Below are 23,613 nucleotides of genomic sequence, written 5' to 3' on the forward strand. Positions count from 1 at the left end.
ACCTTCATCCCCTCCCCCACTCACCTATTGTACTCTATGCTACTTTCTCTCCACCTCCACCCTCCTCTCACTTATCTCTCCACCCTTCAGGCTCTCTACCTGTATTCCTGATGAAGGGCTTTTGCCCGAAATGTTGATTTTACTGCTCCTCGGATGCTGCCTGAACTGCTGTGTTTTTCCAGCACCACTCTAATCTAGACTCTGGTTTCCAGCATCTGCAGTCATTGTTTTTACCTTAGAGAGACATGGTCAAACGCTGGCAAATGGGATTAGATTAATTTCTGATATCTGGTCAGCACAGATGAGTTGGACCAAAGGGTCTGTTTCTGTGCTGTATATCTTTATGACTCTAAGTGTCTGCAAGGGCATCACATCTGATTGCTGATCATTTGATGCTCATAGGTGACTTTCAACAATGGTCACTGATCAAGAACTTCTATCTTCACTCATTAGTAGTTGTTAAGGGCAACAACTAGCTTGTCTAACAGTCTGAAGCAGCATCGACTGCAGAATGCTTCCTGGACGTTATGGTTCAGCTATCCAAAGAATGCATTAGACAATCTTAGCTGAAAGAATTTCTAAATGGCATTGAAGACATAAATAAAACAGATTAGATTAATTTTATAAGTGAAACTACAAGTGCGGTAATGGAACCAAATAATGTGCATAACAATATGCCAAGCAACCTGTGTGCATTATCGGTCTTTGAAAATGGTCCTGTATATCTATCCATTCGCTGATAGTCTTATGGCAACTTTTTTATTTTCTTTTATTTGGTTCAAAAATCCATTTACTCGGGTGCCGCACCATACGACGAGCTTTTTCTTGCTGTTAAATATTTCGCTTTACAGGAATTAGCGAATCGTAGTGACCGAGCAGTGACCAAACTGATGTGGAGGGGCATCTCACACCGCTTCCACTCAGTTACTTAGCCTCGACCTCATATCGCCACCTACTGTAACCTTCAAGAATTCTGCTTTCTAGCGTTCTAAATTGTAAAATATAAACTTGAGTAGAAATAAAAACAGTATTTATTTGTTTAGTTTTGACAGCTGAAGAGAGGTGTGGCTTTGCGAGCTTAAGCAAAGCATTGTGTAAACATCAAGCTTGCTTCATATTCAGGTTTTTGTAGAAATGTGGATAATATCTATTGCAAAAAAGAAAACGGTTTTTTGTACGATAATGTATACAATATACATTAAAATTTTAAATAATAACTACTTGTTAGCATTAATACACTTCCACTGGAGAGGAACTTGCCTTACAGTATAAAGTAAAAACAGAAAATGTAATCTTTGACTGGAAACCTTAAATCTGTTTCTCTCTCCACAGCTGCTCTTAGACTTATTGAGTATTTGAACATTTCTTTTTGGTTCATATTCAGATTACCAAAAGTTGCGGTGCTTTCCTTCGGCCGTATAGTACAGTAATACTACAGCATAGATTTCCAGAACGTGTAGTAGGTGTGTAGGACCCGTAACCATACAGAAACTTTGCTTCTTCAACCCTGTTGGACACCCAGTGATTCTACAAAACTCTCACTGCTGCTTTATTTCCACGACCTAAACCGTCTGCAAATGCATGAAGTGCACCAAACTGTGGGAGGGCAATGAGAGAAGAGTGGCGGGCCACTGAATGGCCATCCACGGAATGGTTGGAAATGGGTTTGGGAAAATTACCTGCTTCCTGGAAGATTGCGGGCCCTTGTTGCGGCGACAGGACATCTTGGAGTCGCTGCTGCGCCCCCTGTGAATGGAGTTATTGGCTGTCTCCTGCGGGGTGCTGGGAATCGGATTCAGGAACAGTATGCGAGCAATGAGCCCGTACAGAACTGTGGCCACGAATAAAGGAATCACATAGAATATAGTGAAGTCCAGAAAGTAAATGGGCAGGTAATGGTTTCTTGACACCCTGTAGTCACAGACCACCTGGATGCCATTGACATGTGGGATCTGCTTGATGTCCAGTAAAAAGAACCACATCACGCAGTACACCGAGGTGAAGGCCCAGACAAAGGCGATGATTTTCTTGGCTCTGGACACGGTGCAGATGAACTGAGCTTTAATGGGGTGGCAGATTGCGATGTACCGCTCTATGGTAAAGGCGGTGATGGAACACGACGACGCGTTGATGCCCAGGTACTGCAGGTATGTGATGCAAAGGCAGCCGACGTATCCATAAACCCAGGAGGCGACCACACTCTCGGTGATATTGGGCAGGCCTGCCGCCAGGAGGACAATCAGGTCTGCAATGGCCAAGCTCACCAGGTAGCAGTTAGTGGGTGTTCTCATGTGTTTGGTCTTCAGCACCACCAGTACAACCATGACATTTCCAGCTATCCCCACTCCACAGATCAACAAGACCAACAGGACGGTGACTATCTGGTACTCAAGAGGATTCTGAGGCATCCTCGATATTTCTACCGTCTGATTCATTGAATTGTTGAACAGCTCAATCCCACTTGTTCTGTTCTCCATGGTCACTGAGATCTAGCGGCGAGCTTTGCTAGCTTGGAGGATTCATTGCCCTCTGTGAAAAACAGCGGCAGGATAACTTAATGAATAATATAAGACAATCTTTAAAAAAAATAATTTTGAACGACGGAAATAATGAGCTGGGGCTCGAAGTTTGGCTCTAATCTTAACAAGCTACAGTTACTGACTCTCCCACCCTGGGGCTTACTCACTGTTCCGATTTCATTCGTTTCTTAACGTTAATGAAGTGATTTTGAGGCAAATTGTAAAGAAAACGGTGTGTGCTAAGCAGCTAGATTATTGTGAATAAACTCCCAACCGGAGGGACAGTTTACACAAAAATCTTCTCTAGCACTAAGTGCCATAAACTATTATCACTCCTTCGGGTGAGGAGGAGGATAGAGCGAGCGTTTGAAGTTACTTTGGTACAATTAATGAATTTGCTCACACCGTTCCTACTGTTAAACTATCTACTTCATTTACGTCTTCTGCATTTCCTTTTTTTCTGTCCGCGGGCTAATTACAATTCTGATTATTTATCTGGTTTTAAACAAGGATAATATCAGCGCTTTACATATTATACTAATCAGTAACATATCAAACAACTTATTAATTTGAGCCTGCATTGTGTTATTGCTCGTGCTAAGAGAAGATAATGATGCCCATTGAAAGTATCACTTACTTCCCGAGGAACCAGCTTTCATCCGCTCCCTGCCTCAATTTCCGCGGTAATCAAGAGAGGTTTGCGATTGAACTAAAGTGTCAGGACACTGGCATCTCTCCTGAGCTAACGTCTGAATGGCGTATGGAGAGTGACGAGCTGCCCAACTAGACTCTGCAACTACCCAATCTCCTGCCATTCCAGGTCCTAGAGCCCCCTGACTCCACAAATCGACACACACAGCAACATTTCCATTGCAAAACCTACTTCTCCGGGAAGGATGGCGACCGAGCCTTACTCACTTCGTATCATTGATGAATTAATACGTTTTAAGGTTGTTCGAACTCCTTGGGGAATTGTCATTCAGTAGGTCGAACTATAATTCATTCGTGAATCCTGAGACTGTTATATTCATGACTAAGGGAGAAAAATCCAGCAGGTTTTTGATTGTTAAGAGAGGGAGTTTCGCGCCCTGTGAGTAGAAGTGCCGATAATTCTTCAATGTTACCGCTCTTGGGATCAAAAGATCATATTCACTGGAGAAAAGGAGGTGTTTGCCCAGCGACCATGAACCTCAGTATTTGAGCAAGGCAGTGCAGCCGGTTCACTAAACTGCATCATTTTTAGTCAGTCAGGAAAGCCAACAGTTTTCTAGCGTGAATGTTATCCAAAATGTTCACTCCGGCGAGAGGGACACTATGCGGCTGTCCACAGATCCAGAAAATGCGGGAGGGAGAGCTTCAAACCAGGTTTCCAGGCTTGCAAAGGAACATAAGGCACCAGATACAGGTTCATGACAGGTGAGTGGAGGCAGGGAAGAAGCTGGGTGATGACCACGGGTCCCTGGGAAGATGACTAAAAAAGAAATTATTAATGTAATGAGAATGAAAGAGATTAGAGATGATATTATGGCACAGGTTCACAATTTATTGACATTTAGTAGACAGAGATGAGGGATAAAAGGAAAATTCTCCATTTGGTGGGAAGTGACAAGTGAAATTCCTAACAGGACTCAGCTCTTCATCATATACAGCAAAGACATAGGAAATGGAAGAATGTAGGATTATTTAACTAAATTTGCAAATGATAAATTAGAAGATCCAATAAATTGTATAGGTGGGTGTTGAAGATATAAATAGGGATTAAGAATGTAAGTGGGCAAAACTGTAGCAGATTCATTCAACTTAATCAATTCTGAGGTAATATACTTCAGACTGAGTAAAGATAAATTGGAATATCTTTGTCAAAATAAGAGTAGAAACTGTGAAGAGCAAGCAGATTTGTGTGCCCAGTTTCAGAAATTGGTAAAACAACAACAGCATGTATGAAAAGCAGGTGAGCAGAATCAGCTTGAAGAACATGAAATAAGTTCGAAGATGGAAATGAAATAATATTGCAGATTCATTTTCCTTCACAACTACCCTGTTCTTTCAGACTTCACATATAAATAAAGCAAAAAATGTTCTTATATTTATGTTGGACTCTGCATTCAGGCTCAATGCTCACTTTCCTTTGTAGGTTTATAGAAATGAACACAGAGGCACACAAATTCCCTATGTGAAAACCAAAGACACAAGCAATATTCTGCATTTTTTTTAACTTGATGAAGTCAAGGAAAATGAATAGTGAGTTGGTTATAAGAACTGGTGATTTCCCACACCAGGAACTGATCTTGATTAGAAACATGATACACAATGATAATTAAATAGTTAATACTTCCCACATGGTTCTACACTCCCTTACCCAAAGCGCTACCATATAGGGTTAGTCACACTAGACAAGCAGAAGAAGGCTTAGCAGGATACTATGAAGGTACAGCCATGGCTCCGGAATACACTCTGCTAAATGTCAGTCTAAAAGCATGTTACATTGTGATTTCAAAACTCAGCTTTACTTGCACTGTTTATTGCTAAATAAAAATAGAGAGAAAAGGTGGAATCTTCTGCTCTCACTGCAGTGCGAGTGATAGGAAGGGTATGTTCTGCAGCTAGATATGATGATTGCACATGTGAAGCCTGCCACTTTCCCACCTACACCAGCATCAAATCCTGAGCAAGAAAGGTCATGGTTGACTTTCCCATCCTGCCAATAGCTGAGGTCATTAAGTGAACAATTAATGACCATTTAAGGGTCCCATCCCACCTCCTAGAATTAACCTTATTGCAAGCCATCCTATTCACAATACAACGTGCATGACAGGCAAAACTGTGTAGGCTAAATCACCACAGGAATGGAGGGTATAGATCAATTGATTAAAGGCAATCAGTACCTGAACAAGGGACTGGCTATAGGAAGAAGCAGTGCTTACTGGGAGCCAGCCACTAACCTTGTTTCTGAGCCCTGCAGCCTCCTTTCAGATTATGAAGATACAGCAGAGTTGAAGAAGGGAATGAAGATCATGTATGGTTTTCACTTCATATCAAATAATTTATTTTCAACTTGTATTAAGCATTAATCAAACTTAATGGCATACAGTGCACAAATGTTGATCAGACAGCAGCATAAGAATTTGTGTTCAGTACTCAGGGTTACTTTTGCACAAAAGATCAAATGACTGAATGTCCTTTCTCTCCATGTATTCATGTAAAGTGATTGTAGTTTTTGTTCCATGTAAAAACTGAATTTGCAGTCTCTCTTCCATTAGGATTGTTAACATGATAAATGCTTGTTATCATTTATTCCAGAAACTGATATCAACAATCATACCTCACTAACACTTGCTTACCCTCCTTATAAAATTGATAATTTTGCTAACAATTTGGATTTTATTTAGATACCAGTTTCAATCTTCAATACAAGAACTAACTTTGAGCTTCAGTAAAGTCAAATTGTTTTTATGCCACTTTGACAAGACATTTTCAAAAGTAAAGCACAAGATTCTATAGTCAGTTAAGAACACTGAAAAAGTAATGAATTCTAACAAACTTCCTCTTATTTTAGGTCTTTAAGTAAACAAGCACTAATGACTCTAATGAGTCTATTATGTAAAGCAGTAGGATTGTTGTACTCTTCCTTGGTTCCTCTCCTATCTTCATAATTTACATTTCCAAATTTCTCTGTCTCTATAATGTGGATCATGTGTTACAAAATTTAATAGACCTGGCATGAGGTACAGGGGTCACAATGTGCGATTACTTCACTCTTCCAAAGCAGGCAGTGCATAAACCTCACACTGCCTGCTAATTTGAAAGATTGAGCTTGCAGCTAGTGCTAAGTGTGCTGCTAAGTGACTGTTTACCTAAACAGGGGCACAAAATATTGAGAGACTAGAAACATTTAAAGCACTATTTAGAGTCAGTCACTTTTAAAAGAGAAGGGGATTATGGATGGAACAGGCACTGGAATGGATTCTGACACAGGGAAAGAAACATGAATGGCACAGCATGCCAGAGATTTGGCACCAAGAATTTCCAATATTGTATAAGAGACCTTAATGCAAGAGACAGACAGAAGGTGAGGTGATTATGTGTGTAGTGGGAGCCATAGGCCTTCCAAAAAGTGTGTTCAGAAGGTAGTGGGACAAGATAACTGTCAGTCAATGCAAAAATATTAACCTTGCAGATCTGCATGCAGCACAGTAAGAAGTTGAATGATCTTACATGAGTAGTCAAAGTCGGCAAACCTGTTTTTAAATGCCATATCCTACCAACTGTATAGTTAGCCTTACAGAATGTTCAATGTTTTACATACACATAAAACCAACTATTAAATATCATTATCAATATTGACTCATACCTGATGTCAAGACAGCATTTTACCAAGTGTGCCATCAAGGAGTTCTCATCAAATTACATAAATGGCAATCAGAGAAAAAACATATTCATCAGCTACTGTTGTAACTAACCCAAAGGAGAATGATTGTGGTTGTTGGAGGCACATCAACTTAGTCTCAAAGTCTCACTGCAGAAGTTTCTCAGGGTAGTTCCATCTTCAATTGTTTCATCAATGACTTACCTTTTATAAGTTCAGAGCTGGGCATGTTTAGTAATGATTGAACAGTATTTTATTCACTCAGATGATGAAATAGTCCATGTCAGCAAGATGTAAGATCTGGACAACATTCACTTTAGCAAACAGCATTCCTATCACACAACTATCGGCAATGACCTTCTCCAAAAATAAACAAACCATCTAATCACATCCTGTTGTCAATCAATAGCAATAATATTGCTGACAAGCCTCTGGCTATGTGCTGCATTGAATTGCACACAGCATTTGCAACTTTTGGTGAGGGTAGAGTTAGGGATGTGTTTACTGGTATTGTAATCAGAAGAGTTAACTTGAGAAGTGCAGCCATGAAAGGGTGTTATTGGTGTCTTCTCCCTTTATTGTTCTCCTCCTTTTCCTGTGTGATGGCCTTGTATTATGCTTGCTCCACTTTCTCCTAGGGAAAAAATGAATAACATTTATTCAGCTCACTTGGAAGAATCTCCCTGATCTCACACTGGACTGTAAACTTGGTAATGCTAAATTATTCACCTGCTTTATTATGGATGGAGGCCAATGTATAAACGTTCATGACCGTGGTCACCCTTACATCTGCTATCCTTGCTCTAATCTAAGGCTGCTGTTGTGACTGTAGGTGGTGGAAAATTTCAGCAAGCATGTCCTTAATGAAGTGCAAATGTCTGAGATACTATTCTTCTCTATATTTGGCACAAGAGAAGGGATCCTGAATACTGTCAACATGCAACCTTACAAATTAGGAGCAGGGTTCAATTATAGCTGATCTGATCACTTCACATTTCTGACAAACATTGCTTTAATCACAGAAATAGCCAGTAGATATCAATCAGCAATCAACCTGAAAGTAGCATAACTATTTATCCAGTGCTGTTGACGGACCCTTCCAAATGTTGAACATTTATTCAGCTGTGAGGTTAAGAGAGAAATGAGTTTTAAAATTGTAGTGCTAACACCAAATCCCATCACACCTATTGATCCTATGATCTGCCTATTCCTCACACTTCAGGCCAATGCTCTCTGCTGTGTGCTAACACTATCAATCAAGATAGCATCCAACGTGGATAGTATCTACAATATACACATACACTGCAGATGCCATTTGAAAGGGAAAACAGCACTTGTAATGCAAAGAAACCAGAAACAATGAGCCAAATTTTGCGATGCCTTGTTTTTAAATTTAATTATCGGAAGTAATATTAAACTAAGTTACATAACCATTTATGTTAACTATAATCTCATTGAATGATAAATTTGTGTAACAGTGCAACAACAGAACAAGCATTAGACATTTAATAGTATGTTTTCCACTTGTGCACATTAAGACTGCATTGCTTTTAATTTTGCATTCAAATCATAACTAAAGTATTAGCGATGGAACAACAGAAGCTAACACGCACTTCAAAATAGACCAATCATTGAACGGTTGAATTAAAATGCAATTTTAGTCTCTTATTAGGCTAAATTAATTATGTGGATCAGAGGAGGATTGTTTCTTTGTTTATTTTATTGTTCTTCCTTACCAGAAAATTTGCACAGACACCTAGCTGTCTGTAGAAGTGTGAGAATGACTGTGAATGGATGCCTTTTTTAAAAAAGAAAAGGCAGTTGCAGTTGACATCGCAGAGAATTATATTGATTTGCTCACAGGGATATGAGTTCAAATACAAATATTAGGCAAGGAACCAATTATTTCAAAATTAAGTGCGACTAATAATAGGAGTTGCAACACAATTATTTTTACAAGACCCCTATCAAGCTACAGATAACATCAGTAACATCTCCCAGTTTGCTGTTGCTTGATGTGTTAGAGAGGTCACTAGGGTTCTCCATGCCTCCATGAAAAAGTAGACTACTACCTTCATTGGCAATGTAAAGCAGGATGAGAGAGCACCAGGCTACACCTGGATTGCAGGATTCCTCATGATCTCGTGGGCGGCACGGTGGCACAATGGTTAGCACTGCTGCCTCTCAGCGCCAGAGACCCGGGTTTAATTCCCGCCTCAGGCGACTGACTGTGTGGAGTTTGCACGTTCTCCCTGTGTCTGCGTGGGTTTCCACCGGGTGCTCCGGTTTCCTCCCATAGTCCAAAGATGTGCAGGTCAGGTGAATTGGCCGTACTAAATTGCCTGTAGTGTTAGGGAAGGGGTAAATATAAATGTAGGTTGTTGAGGTATGGGTGGGTTGTGCTTCAGCGGGTCGGTGTGGACTTGTTGGGCCGAAGGGCCTGTTTCCACACTGTAATGTAATGTAATGTAAAAAAATGTAATGTAATCTAAGGTGTCATTGACTGCACTCAGATTGGCTTTTAAGCTGTCCAACACTAACCCTGAGCAATCAAAGGGGATTCTGTTCCCATCCAACACCTAGCTAGTGTTTGGTGACAAAGATTATATCAAGCATAGTGCTCAGTTTCCTAGCAGCAACTATAGTGCATGCATCCTTTGCTCTTCTTTAGTGCTGCCTTTGTTCTCACAAGTTATTGGGTTGCAGCCTGCCCACTGTCGTTTTGTGATTTGCTATATGTTAGTCAGCATAACATTTACCAATCAGTTGTTTATTTACTACTATTTACAATGCTATGATATCACAGACTTATGCGCATAGACTAGGTTCTACACTTTGTGATACTCCTGGAGATTACACATATACATAGCTGATAACTGACTCCATTACAGAAAAGGTGACTGCAGACAAGTCTTCAGACCAGAATGTTATACGTCACAATGTCATGTAATTGTTTTAAAGGTGGAGGCCTGTTGGGGCTGGAATCTGTGCTATAATGTAACTGGTTATCAGACAACAAGCAATACTCCTTTAGATTTGTTTCATGTCTCCTTTAAGGAACTGAACACAGCTGCAAATCTTACCCTACAGTAAGATTTACTCTGGAACCAGAAATATAACTGAAAGATCAATATGTAAAGCTCAAACAACACTGCCAGCAACAGGATCTTTGGACAGCAGCATTGTAGTTCATTCTATTAGGAATCTGAACTTTTAGTCTTCAGTTGAATGCTCCATAGTTTTGTCGTTATTAGAAACCAGGCTTTCAGAACTTTTGTACAGTAGGAGTTGCAGAGGAGCAGCAGCAGTGGAGAAAGAGCACAAAAAAGAAAAAGGCAAGAAGGGCGTCGGCCACCGTTGACCCTGGATACCAGAACTCTTAGAGAGCAGCTCTTCAAAGGGCACTGCCCCAGAATCCTTTCTCCTATATCCAGAGCACCAGCAGTACCTATAGTCTCAAACTCCCCAAGCTTAACCCTTATTGCCACAGTCTAATTGAATTCTATGGAATCTGTGCTATAATGTAACTGGTTATCAGACAACAAGCAATACTCCTTTAGATTTGTTTCATGTCTCCTTTAAGGAACTGAACACAGCTGCAAATCTTACCCTACAGTAAGATTTACTCTGGAACCAGAAATATAACTGAAAGATCAATATGTAAAGCTCAAACAACACTGCCAGCAACAGGATCTTTGGACAGCAGCATTGTAGTTCATTCTATTAGGAATCTGAACTTTTAGTCTTCAGTTGAATGCTCCATAGTTTTGTCGTTATTAGAAACCAGGCTTTCAGAACTTTTGTACAGTAGGAGTTGCAGAGGAGCAGCAGCAGTGGAGAAAGAGCACAAAAAAGAAAAAGGCAAGAAGGGCGTCGGCCACCGTTGACCCTGGATACCAGAACTCTTAGAGAGCAGCTCTTCAAAGGGCACTGCCCCAGAATCCTTTCTCCTATATCCAGAGCACCAGCAGTACCTATAGTCTCAAACTCCCCAAGCTTAACTCTTATTGCCACAGTCTAATTGAATTCTATCAATCCAGCCTGCTGATCTTGTCTACATTTTACTACAAATATGAATTCCAAATCATGATGGATAGATTCAAGCAACATTAGACCTTGAGAAACAAACTCCAAATTGCAGGATCTCAACGTGGAATGAGGGGTATAGATAGAATTAATGGTAGTCTTTTCCCGAGAATGGGGGATTTCAAGACTTGAGGGCAAACCTTTAGAGTGAGAAGAAAAAGATTTTAAAAAAGACATGGGGGCATTTTTTTTACGCAGAGGGTGGCTCACATGTGGAATGAACCTTCTGAGGAAGTGGTCGATGTGGGTACAATTGCAACATTTAAAAAACATTTGGATAAAAGGTTTGGAGGGATATAGCTGAGAGCAAGCTGCTGGGACTAGCTAGTTTTGGATTATGTTTGGCATGGACTGGTTAGACCATAGGGTCTGTTTCCATGCTGTATGACTCTATGACTCTGTGGACTAAAGTAAACTGGCCTACTTAGTTGTGTGACACTAACAATAATATTGGCAATAAAACAAAACAAAGAACTACAGATGCTGAAGATTTGAAGCGTACCAAAAAGAAATTGTTGGAGACACTCAGTAGGTAGCAGAATCTATGGAGAGAAAGAGTGTTGATGTTTCGAGTCCTTCAGAACATATAATAATAATAATGCTGACAATGCGCTTAGCAGTGGAGCGTTTATTGTGTTGTCTTGTGGGAGGATGACAGGTGCATCTGTCAAAAAGCCAAGTCATTCCTAAGACTGGACCTTGGCCCTCCTAAAGCTGAACATGGGAAAAGGGTATGAAAAGCCTCAAAACCCAGGATGACAGCCGTCTGAACCTCCTTGGCATCTAACAGCAGAGGTTGCCTTATACCAATTGCCACTGTTATGTTTATGGAGTGTTCATAAACAGAATGGTCTCCATGTTTACACAAAGTCTTGGCACATGTTGAAGTTCGACTTTTCTATGCTTTGAGGCAAGGTGCATAAATTCACTAGCAGGCTACTCAGTGCATCTAGCAATTCCAGTGAATGCTCATCAAGCTTCTTTTGTAGCCTTTACCCTTGAACCAATATCCAGACCACTGCAGCAGAGTTAATGTATGAATTTAATCTACAATAAGCTGACAACTGGGTATCAGTACTCTTGTTTTCACTCCTGCATGCTTGCATTGATGATTACTGTGTCAAGATCCACCTAATAACATTGCCTCTAAAATATGTCTGATGCCAGTTCTTGTGCTCTCCATGATGAAATCAGGTGAAAATGCATCTTCAGAAAGGCTTCATCTTTTTGAAGAGGAAAAAGCATCCTCAGATCCTGAAATACAGGAATGTGTGTTATTTGTTAGTAAGAAAGGATAGAAAAAGAGAGAAGAATAGCTGGTGAAAGTATTGTCAGTTTGTCATTCAGATTGTGTAGTGGGTAGATGCAGAAGTTGAAAAATACTTGCAAATAAGCTGACTGCAATGTCTCCCTCTGACTTCCTAGTTACCATAGCGATACCTCTGACAGCCTTTGATGGCCAGCATATTCTATCGATGGAAAGAAATTTGCAGGTAAGCTCAGTCTTCATCATTTAAGAAAACATTAATTTTAGCAATGAATCTTAACACGAAATATTGGAGCTGACTATTTGTGGAGAGAATGAGACATAAGCAATGAGGATTAATGTAACACCTCCCAGGAAAGCTTTGTAAGTAAATAAGACACAGAAGTGAAACTTATCCCTTGAATGAGTCCAAATGAAAATTTCTAAGTAAGATTACAGGATCTAGAAAGATAATGAATTGTTTTGTTTAGTAAAAGGGTTCGATGTTCCACTGCAGTGCATTAATTATTACAGTATGTTGTGATTGATCGTGAAACTCAGCTGCTTTCCTGTTATCTTATTAAGTCATGTATTGCATGAAGTAAATCAAGGTGCATTAGAATACAAATCTGAATGAACGCCAACACAAAGATTAATTCATGCTTTTATCATTTAAATTAAGTAAATGAGAGTGCGCAGCTTATGGATTAAACCTGATTGAATATGCCAAATTAACATTGCAAAAACTAATGACCCATCTGGAAATATAAATATATCATTGTAAGATAAATTTGCACTGAATGTATTCCCTATAAAAGTACAGATGCAAAAATCTGACACTTAAAGTGTGTTAATGGAAAAAAATGAGTAAGTTCCAAGAAATCCAATTGAAATATTAACAATTTGTTCAGCAAAGTAGAAAGAGTATGGTATTTCAAGAGTTTTTTTTTAATTAACTGTACTTCTCATAATACATATTTACATGACAGAATCTAATTTGCTGGTGGCTATTGATCCTGGCATGTATGGGACATAGATTATTCTTTCTCTTTCTTTCTTCTCCCTGGCCCCAATAAGCATTACATTACATGGAGGAAGGTTCACACAAGTCTGAATGTGCAATCAGTTGCTAAGAAATAATGCTCATGTTGGCCTTGAAGAGTGTTGTTCATAAAGATCAAGTAATCCCTGACATGTGCAATTTCTCTCCTGACAGCAGTCTCAATCTGGAACCAAGTCAAAGGGATCTCCAGTCATCCTTCAGCAGTGATGTCATCAATCACATTGAAATTCACAAGCAGCAAACTACAGAGTTAAAAGTATTTGTATCTAAAATTTTAGATCAAAAAATAAATATTTGATTCCTTTATGGTAGATATTAAGTTAAAGGCAGATAACATTTCAAACAATTAAAATATGATTTTTTTTTCATCATGGGAATTTCACAATGAAATTCATTTTTAAGAGGTAGAAAGGCTGTTTGTTATTAATTATGAAGTTAATGTGTTGTTAAAATTCTAATTGTACATCATTCACAAAGTACAACCTTGGCAAGGGATCTCAACAGCGAGACTGGAAGTTCTCAGAGATCTCTAATTGATTATAAACAAGGGAGGTGGAGGAGGTTGCAGGCAATCTCACACAGACTGCCACTCCACCCTACTTTGTTACAAAGTAATTCCATTCAAGTCTCCATCCGAAATACAGAGGTGTAGTACCATTCCAGTAGTTCTTTTGTAATGCAGAACTGTTGGAGAAAGGCAAACCATTCTCCCTTTATATAGCAGTTGGATGCAGTAATCTGGAATCTAAAGGTCCACACAGCAACATTGAAAGGCTAAGTACATAAAGTAGGTGTGATTTTAGGGTGCTGGCTGATGGCTTTGAGAGTAGGTAGGTAGGAGGGCAAGTAGGTAGGGTGCCAGGGTATCAGATAAGCAGGATGTTAGTTGGGGAGTGGGTAAGGTCATAGAGTCATAGAGATGTACAGCATGGAAACAGACCATTCAGACCAACCCATTCATGCCGGCCAGACATCCCAACCCAATCTTGTCCCACCTGCCCGCACCCGGCCCATATCCCTCCAAACCCTTCCTATTCGTATACCCATCCAAATGCCTCTTAAATGGTGCAATTGTACCAGCCTCCACCACTTCCTCTGGCAGTTCATTCCATACACATACCACCCTCTGTATGAAAAAGTTGCACCTTAGGTGTCTTTTATATCTTTCCCCTCTCATCCTTAACCCAAGTCCTATAGTTCTGGACTCCCCAACCACAGGGAAAAGACTTTGTATATTTACCCTATTCATACCCTTCATAAGTTTGTGAACCTCTATAAGGTCACCCCTCAGCCTCCGATGCTCCAGGTAAAACAGCCCCATCCTGCTCAGCCTCTCCCTATAGCTCAAATCCTCCAACCGTGGCAACATCCTTGTAAATCTTTTCTGAACACTTTCAAGTTTCACAACATCTTTCCGATAGGAAGGAGACCAGAATTTCATGCAATATTCCAACAGTGGTCTAACCAAAGTCATGTGTAGCCGCAACATGACCTCCCAACTCCTATACTCAATACTCTGACCAATAAAAGAAAGCATACAAAACACTGCCCTCACTATCCTATCTACCTGTGACTCCACTTTCAAGGAGCTATGAACCTGCACTCCAAGGTCTCTTTGTTCAGCAACACTCCCTAGGACCTTACCAGTAAGTGTATAAGTCCTGCTAAGATTTGCTTTCCCAAAATGAAGCACCTCGCATTTATCTAAATTAAGCTCCATCTGCCACTTCACAGCCCATTGACCCATCTGGTCAAGATCCCGTTGTAGTCTGAGGTAACCCTCTTCGCTGTCCACTACACCTCCAATTTTGGTGTCATCTGCAAACTTACTAACTGTACCTCTTATGCTCACATCCAAATCATTTATGTAAATGACAAAAAGTAGAGGACCCAGCACCAATCCCTGTGGCACTCCACTGGTCACAGGACTCCAGTCTGAGAAACAACCCTCCACCTCCACCCTCTGTCTTCTACCTTTGAGTCAGTTTTGTATCCAAATGGCTAGTTTTCCCTGTATTTCATGAGATCTAACCTTGCGAATCAATCTCACATGGGGAACCTTGTCAAACGCCTTATTGAAGTCCATATAGATCACAAGTTGCCAAGCGATAGGAAGCCAGATGGGTATGGTGGAGTGTGATAGGGAAAAAATGTGCCAGGTGCATATGGTGCCAACTGGGGAGTGGGTGGCATGTTTGAGTTCCATCTGGGATTGGGTAGTGTACCAGTTCAATAGGGTGTCACGTGAGTTGGAGGTAGGGTGCCAAGATGCAGGGCAGCAAGGGTCAGAGAAGTCTTTTGAGTAAGTCAGGGTGGGCTGGAGAAATTGGTGGGTATGGGTGGGAAGAGTCGTTGTCAGATCTGGAGGTTTTGAGTTTGGAAGCAACGATGATGGGAAGGTGTTAGGTTGGGTAGGAAGAGGGGACTTGATGTCCACTCTGTCAGCAGAATAGCAAGGGAGCTGTCAGGTCAGGGTCTAGGGTTGTGAGGGGTCTGGCTATTGTGAGTGGGTTTAAGTATGTGGTCTGTTTAATAGTTACTTAGGAGTTAGGCTATGTATTTAATCATCTAACTTTCCCCGAGTAAAGATTTTGTTTAGTATCATTGGAACCTATTGGATTCTCCAATGTTTCTGGAGACTTTCCGAGGCTTCCAGGCCTAGTGAAATTGCCCAGCAAAAAAATTTCCATTTCCTGGTCAACGTCTTCAGAATTTGCACTGATGGGGTTTCCACAGTGTCCCCATCTGAGCAATTCCTATGTACGCTCTCAAAATAACAGTGTGGCCAATGGAAAATATGCAGTTGTGCAGACTCTCAAAGTTGTTGTCAGTTTCAATGGGCAATGTTGGTGAACACTAACAATTTATGCAAGAATACCATTAAAAACTCAGAGCTAAATGCTACTTCTGATGACAACCTGGGTTTGTGGTCACGGTGAAGCAAGGGCATTCACAACTGGTCTCAAATTTAGCCTCCCTAAGGCATCTAGAAATCTCTCTGACAAGTTCTGTTTTAGCTTCTTTCACCCTGCAGTGGTTCTTGATTGGGCATTAGCAGCATACAACTGGCAACATTAAAGGATGGTCACAGACACTCAAACAGGAAACAAAACATAAGTGATATAAAAACAGTTGGACGTATAAATTCGCTGAAGGTAGAGGCAAAAATATTAAAAATATTGTTAACTTAAAAATAAATATAAAATTTGCATGAAAACATAATTTTATTAATCCCAATCACTATTAAAAACTCAATTATGCCTTGAACATTGAACAACTTGTGGCTTTTTGCAAGGATTTCCAGTTGTATTGTGAGCAGGAAAGTAGTAAATTCTCACTGCTTGCAGTGACTGCTGGCTTAGAGGGGGTTAGTGGAGTACCAATGAAAAGGGATGCAGATGCAGGTCACAGCCTGTGGTAAAATTCTGTGTGACAAACAGCAAGTTCAAGATGTCCACGCTAATCTGCACATGCCCAACATCTTGAAGTTACGGTCACTTTCAAAGAGGTAATGACAGCAAACGCTGACAGTCTGTCCCACTGCTGAGATGCCTGACAACACACGGTGTTCTTATTTTCTACTTCAACAAAACACTGTGTGGCACAGCAAGCCTGGGCTGCTAAATTGTCATTCTCACTTTCATCAATTTCACTGTTCAAAAGGAATTCAGGGTGCATTTGTGCGAAGGAGTAAGAATAATTTATTAATATAATCACAAAATTATTACCCAAGCCATTCACTTTCGGTGGCTTAGTGGTTAGCACAGATGCTTCACAGCACCAGGAACCTGGGTTCGATTCCAACCTCGAGCGACTGTCCGTGTGGAGGTCTCACATTCTCCCCATGTCTATATGGGTTTCCTCCCACAATCCAAAGATGTGCAGGTTAGGTGAATTGGCTGTGCTAAATTGCCCATAGTGTTCAGGGATGTGTAGGTTAGGTGCATTAGTCAGGGGTAAATATAGGATAGGGGAATGGGCCTTGGTGGGTTACTCTTTGGAGTATCAGTGTGGACTTGTTGGGCCGAAGGGCCTGTTTCCACACTATAGGGATTCTAAAATAAAAGAATACATCACACATTACTCTGGAAATTCAGTACATGACACTAACCTAATGCTAAATTTGCAAGAGACAAAAGATAGAATCTGGTGACCTTCTTTCTGGGAAGTTTGGGTAGGAAGACAATTTCCTGCCCATTGAAGTGTTTCATGTTGCTCATATCAATCCATTCGTTCAAAATCAGTAGACTGGGAACTTGCCCAGTGCAGAGCTTGACAAGCAAACACACCAATTAGTGCTTTTTCAAGGGACCCAGCATTGGGAAGGGTGGGTCCTGAGATCCACCTTCTCACTTGCTATTGACTAATCACCTTCATTCGTCCCCTGCAATCCAGGAATCACCATCACACATATCTTCCAGGGACCCTCCTTCATCTAGTCTGGGAAGGGAATCGAACAAGCTCTGCCTCTCTGATAGTGCTGCTGAGTACAACAGAGCTTCCATATCACTAACTGGTCAGCAGTTATTGGCAGGCTGGACATTAATTTATTTTATTAATTGGGTGTTGTAGGAAGTAGCAGCAAGAATAGGCCATTGGGTAACTTGAGTACATTTGTTTAAAATATGTGGTTGACCTTCTTAAATAAAGACAATATGGTTTCTCATTGACACTCCAGCTGACCATCAAGACCCCCAGCACCTCCACAAGATTTCTGCCAAAATGCTGCAGACCAATACAGTACCAAAGGCTAGCTACTTCACAGCACAGCATAGGATTTGCTTTCAGGGCATAGTCATAGTGACATAAACAGATCTTTTGAAACCACACAATTAAATTCCATATGCAAAGATTACTTTAGTAAGACAGGATCTAGATAAAGATAGTCCCAAACAGCTGGAAAGCTGTGGAAGCTGCTGGAAGGATATTGCATAAAATTATGTAGGGGTAAATCTTGACATCCAACAACAAGTAGCTTGGGTTGAATGAGGTATTAAAACTTAAAGTTGTCAATTTTCACCAAATTTTACGATTTGGCCATGAACTACAATGCAGGTTGTTCCAAAATTTCATCTTTGTAAAGGAGTTACAGCATATACAAGGCTAATCAGACGGCAATTAAGTTGCCTATTAGCCCTTTGAAAAGAGGTTGCACAGCATTCTAGTGGGTAGTACACAAACTAACTTTTTTTTAAACATAACCTAGTTAGATTAGATTACCTATAGTGTGGAAACAGGCCCTTCAGCCCAACAAGTCCACACTGACCCTCCAAAGAGTAACTCACCCAGACTCATTTCCCTCTGATTAATGCACCTGACATTAGGGGCAATTTAGCATAGCCAATTCGCCTGACCTGCACATCTTTGGACTGTGGGAGGAAACCAGAGCAAACCCAAACAGACACAGGGAGAATGTGCAAGCTCCACACAGACAGTGACCTGAGGCTGGAATCGAACCTGGGACCCTGGTGCTGTGAGACAGCAGAGCTAACCACTTAGCCACCATGCCACCCTAAAGCGATGTTGTGGTTGTGTTCGCCGAACTGGGAATTTGTGTTGCAGACGTTTCGTCCCCTGTCTAGGTGACATCCTCAGAGCTTGGGAGCCTCCTGTGAAGCGCTTCTGTGATCTCTTCTCCGGCATTTATAGTAGTTTGAATCTGCCGCTTCCGGTTGTCAGTTCCAGCTGTCCGCTGCAGTGGTCGGTATATTGGGTCCAAGTCAATGTACTTGTTGATTGAATCAGTGGATGAGTGCCATGCCTCTAGGAATTCCCCAGCTGTTCTTTGATCATCCACTGATTCAACCAACAAGCACATTGATACAATATACCGGCCACTGCAGCGGACAGCTGGAACTGACAACCGGAAGCAGCAGATTCAAACCACTACAAATGCCGGAGAAAAGATCACAGAAGCACTTCACAGGAGGTTCCCAAGCACTGAGGATGTCACCTAGACAGGGGACGAAACGTCTGCAACAGAAATTCCCAGCTCAGCGAACAGAACCACAACAACGAGCACCCGAGCTACAATTCTTCGCACAAACCTTGAACCCTAAAGCGATGTTACAACATAGCTCTCGGGGAAGTGGAGCTTCAAACCCAATCTCCTGGATTAATTATAGTAATACTGCCACTGCACAATGACAATACTAGAGTTTATGTGTAATGTGAGCAGATAAAGAGTAGAAAATAAATGCCACTAAGGATGTTGGACTCTTCTGATCAGCATACTTTCATTGTTCATTCACTGCTGAAGATTTGAAGAGGATTTTTGAAGTACATCTGGAAACTTTCCTGTCCATTTGTCAAGATTTCATTGACACTGTATGAACAATTTATTCTGGAGATTGTCAGAGGACCTCAACAAAAAAAGAGTGAGTAGTGGGCTACTTTATCTTATTGGTCACCTCATTCAAGTCAGCAGGAGAAAGCAAATCCTTAGTATTAAGCACTTTACTTGGAGGCTCCTTTCATCTTAAATAAGAGAAAGACCTGGGACGAGGAAGAGTTTGTATTTTTATTAATTATTTTTAAATCCCAGTGGCTGCTGTGATGAGATTTGATCACATTGTCTTTAAGCATTGGCCTGATCCTGCTCAAATGACAGTGGCACACTACTTCAATAGCTACAAGTAATGTGAAGATTCATATGATGCTTCTCCTGTATTTGTGATTTTTTTTAAAATGTGAAGACAACACTGAAAACACTTCCTCAGTTAGTACAGTAATTGCACTATATCAGCCTCAAGTCTAATCAGTGTTGATAACTCAAGTGGCATTAAGAACACAAATGTCACCCTGATGGCTTTACCACACCTCATGAAAACAGACTAATCTGATTCTGCCCTTTCCACAGCACTGCAGATGAAATGGCCCATTGATCATGAAGCTGTTAGTATACATCAGTTGATTCAACACCACACTTAGTTATAGAGTGGTATAGAAAAAAAAAGAGGCCACATTGATATTGCTATTAATACTATTCAGTTTGTGCTGAAATGGTAATAGTTTCTGTTATTGGTTTTTTTATGTGTGAGTAAAAATTTTATACATTAGGAAGGTTATAGAAATTAATATCAAAAATATTTTCATGAGTAACAAATGAATGTAGTTTTCAACATTTGTAAAAAATATGATCTTTTGGTGAATATCATGTAGTCCCTCTTAGCAAAAGTACAAACGTAACACTAATTGAGAAGCACTTCTGCTGAAAGTTAATCAAAATTGCCCCATATAAAAGAAAACCATGAATGGTGACTACAGACAGAACAATATATGAGTCTGAATGATATGCTATGGTTAGAGTTGTGGCAGGATTGGATGAGAATCCAGCAATGCACAACTAAATCACTGCAGCTTTTATACATTTACTGAGCAGTGAAGCAAGTTTCTTACATGGCAGTGGCATGTTCTCAATTAAAGGTAATTATTACTCGTTAGGCACCTTATTAGCACAGCACCTTGCCTCATAAATATTCAGTTTCCTACCTTATCAAAAGCATTGAACAAGCTGAACATTGAGAATTCTTGACATGCATGACACAGTGAGTACCTAACGATTTCAGTTGCAATCAGGATCCATATTGTTCGATAGCTAACAGCATCTCCGGGCACAATCCATGGGAACCAGCTGCATAGACCTCTCGTCAATCAGCATTGGCATTCAACATTTGCTAACTCTTCACAACCATCATGGCACCTCTCCAATCCAATTGCAGGCCTCTGAAGAATCAAGGCACACCAACATCTGGCATTGAAAGTTTGCTGCAAGGACACTTTGCCCACATTGTCAGTCACCTAGCCCATTGAACTGGCCAGGTTGCATATCAGGGCAGCTTGTTTGCTGTCTTCATGCTCACTCAATTAGCATATACCTATATATTCACAGTAACCATGCCTAGCCTTGCCATGTAGTTTAGCATACAATCAATTCAGCCAGAGCCAAAAGCTCTCAGTACTCCATATTGATGTGTTTTTTCAGTGCAGACACACAGGCTGCTTGTTAGTAGGGATCTGTCTGGACGGTGCAGGTGAACACAGATATCTTGCTTACAGCACACCTAGATGTCAATCTAACACCAACAGCTTGTGTCAGTTACCTACACAGCCAACATACTGCACATTTATTCAACCGAAGGCCATGTCAGAAAGTAGGGGGTAATAGTGCTCAGCCCAGGAAGGTGGGGGTTTTACTGTCAGTCAGAGAGTGTCCCAGAAGCATCACCTGGGTACAGGTGGCACACTGTATAGGGCTTGGTCAATCAGTCATTAGTCAGACCATTTATGGTCAGAGGATCTGTCCAATTACAATCTGGGGAGTGGGCAACATCGAGCAGTCAGGGAATTGCATATCATCAGTCACAGAGCAACAGAGATAGCAGGTAGGTTTGCTCAGTCATATCTCGGGCTGCTGAATGATGGTGGTCAGAGGTACATGGCCAATACAGTCCTGGGGAGATGTCTGTTAAGGGGGCATGTACTGACACTGGGGGGAATCACCGCCAAAGGGAGTGGGGAAATCATGGCTGTGGGGGGTGTGGGGGCTGAGGAGGGGCTGGGAAAAGCAGAGCCATTCATGAAGGTGAGAATACGGACAATGACTGCAGCACTCAAGGTATATGGGGCCTCTGCATGAGAGCATTGGAGAGTATTGTAAGCTGTCGGAGGAGGGTCAATGGCAGTACCACTGTGACTTCCACAGGAAGAGCATAAAAAATACAGGGTGGATGCATTACTGTGTAAGGCAGGACAGTTGGAGGCAAAGTTAGATGTGAAAGGTCTTCATATGGTGGGGATGGGTGAAATGGACTACTAAGGTAGAATGAGACTTAAGAAGACATGGAGGTTTGGGGGGGGTTCTGACAACAACATCCACTGTGATTGGTATTTCCTGCCATCACTTGCCAATCTCTCGATGTGAAATCCAACTGGAAAATGGCTAGTACAATGCCCAGGGTGAGTAAAGTCAGTGTGACTTTGACTAGTGGAAGTACGCGATCCACATTTGCTGGCCGTTTGACATTGAAAGGGCAAAACAATGAAACATCCATTTGAAAACTCAAGCTACATTCCATTCACAATTGTATCTTTGCCCATGTGCAGTGCATACAGAGTGAATGCGCATAGGCATCAAATGCTGGTTGAAAACAGATCACACCAGGCAACTGATGTTTACAAATCAACCATTGCAATCTTTGTGATGCAGACGTTAGCACCAATGGCTTAAAAAGCAAACAAAAACAGGTCAAAAGCTTTCTATCACATGTGAAACATCAAAAAGTGACTTGGGCCTACAGGAGCATCACTGCATCATATCTCATAAGTATAGCCATGCAATAAAACTTCAAAAGATTGATATTGGTTTGGAATGGGAAGGGAGTTGGAGTGCAGCAGGCAATTCCTTTTTCGATGTAACGTGTAGGTCATGCAGCCTGCTCTGTGCCTTCACCATGTTAGTACGGCAGGACGGTGGTATAATAGCTGATAAGGTTGTCAAAGATGCAAGTTGGCAAACTGAAGTGATGTGTTTAATTATGGTGGTGAGGGGGTGGCAACCTCCATTATTGCCCAGACAGGATGTGTTGCATCATCCGAGTATGCTATCCTCTGCCCACTTATTGCACACCACAAGATGATGTGATTGTTACTGAGGAACTGGGAGACAGGGAGAGGGAAATCAGGAGGGCAAAAAGGGGACATGAGATAGCTTTGACAAATAGTGGGCTTATCAGTGATAGGCAGCATGATTTTGTACAAAGAAGGTCATTACTTACCAACTTAATAGATTTGTTTGAGGAAGTGACAAAGTTGATTGATGAAGGAAGGGATGAAAAATGTCCATATTACAGAGGAGGAAGTGCTGGATGTCTTGAAATGCATAAATCCACAGGACCTGATCAGGTGTACCCTAGAACTCTGTGGCAAGTTAGAGCCTCTTGCTGAGATATTTGTATCATCAATAGTCACAGGTGAGGTGCCGGAAGTCTGGAGGTTGGTTAATGTGGTGCTACTGTTTAAGACGTGTGGAAAGGACAAGCCAGGGAACAATAGACCAGTGAACCTGACATCGGTGGTGGCCAAGTTGTTGGAGGGAATCCTGAGGGACAGGATGTACATGTATTTGGAAAGGCAAGGACTGATTAGGGATAGTCAACATGACTTTGTGCATGGGAAATCATGTCTCACAAACTTGATTGAGGTTTTTGAAGAAGTAACAAAAAGGATTAATGAGGGCAGAGCAGTAGATGTGATCTATATGGACTTCAGTAAGGTGTTCGACAAGGCTCCACATGGGAGACTGATTAGCAAGGTTAGATCTCACGGAATACAG

At 41.1% G+C, this 23,613-nt stretch overlaps 1 protein-coding gene and 1 long non-coding RNA gene across 4 annotated transcripts in view; one reads left to right on the forward strand and one right to left on the reverse strand.

Moving 5' to 3' along the window:
• Positions 1–3,523, reverse strand: part of LOC122560101 (thyrotropin-releasing hormone receptor-like) — a 27,151-nt gene extending 23,628 nt beyond the window's left edge. Inside the window, exons 1-2 of one of the 2 annotated variants that reach the window (XM_043710336.1) lie at positions 3,438–3,523; positions 1,680–2,529 (exon numbers count right to left, since the gene is read on the reverse strand). In XM_043710336.1, coding sequence (XP_043566271.1) covers positions 1,680–2,477 — 798 coding nt within the window. In that variant the 5' untranslated portion in view covers positions 2,478–2,529; positions 3,438–3,523. Of the gene's footprint in view, positions 1–1,679; positions 2,530–3,156; positions 3,246–3,437 lie in introns of those variants that run through there. The other variant, XM_043710335.1, reaches the window with a different exon arrangement.
• Positions 3,524–3,846: 323 nt separating this feature from the next.
• LOC122560104 lies at positions 3,847–13,631 on the forward strand. 2 transcript variants are annotated; one of them, XR_006314640.1, is made up of 3 exons: positions 3,847–3,935; positions 12,397–12,464; positions 13,434–13,631. It is a non-coding gene; the product is annotated as an uncharacterized LOC122560104 (long non-coding RNA). The 2 variants fall into 2 exon arrangements; XR_006314639.1 differs by lacking the exon at positions 3,847–3,935 and adding an exon at positions 5,398–5,535.
• The last annotated feature ends 9,982 nt before the right edge of the window (positions 13,632–23,613 follow it).

The sequence above is a fragment of the Chiloscyllium plagiosum genome, chromosome 20, assembly GCF_004010195.1.
Source record: "Chiloscyllium plagiosum isolate BGI_BamShark_2017 chromosome 20, ASM401019v2, whole genome shotgun sequence".
NCBI lineage: Eukaryota > Metazoa > Chordata > Chondrichthyes > Orectolobiformes > Hemiscylliidae > Chiloscyllium > Chiloscyllium plagiosum.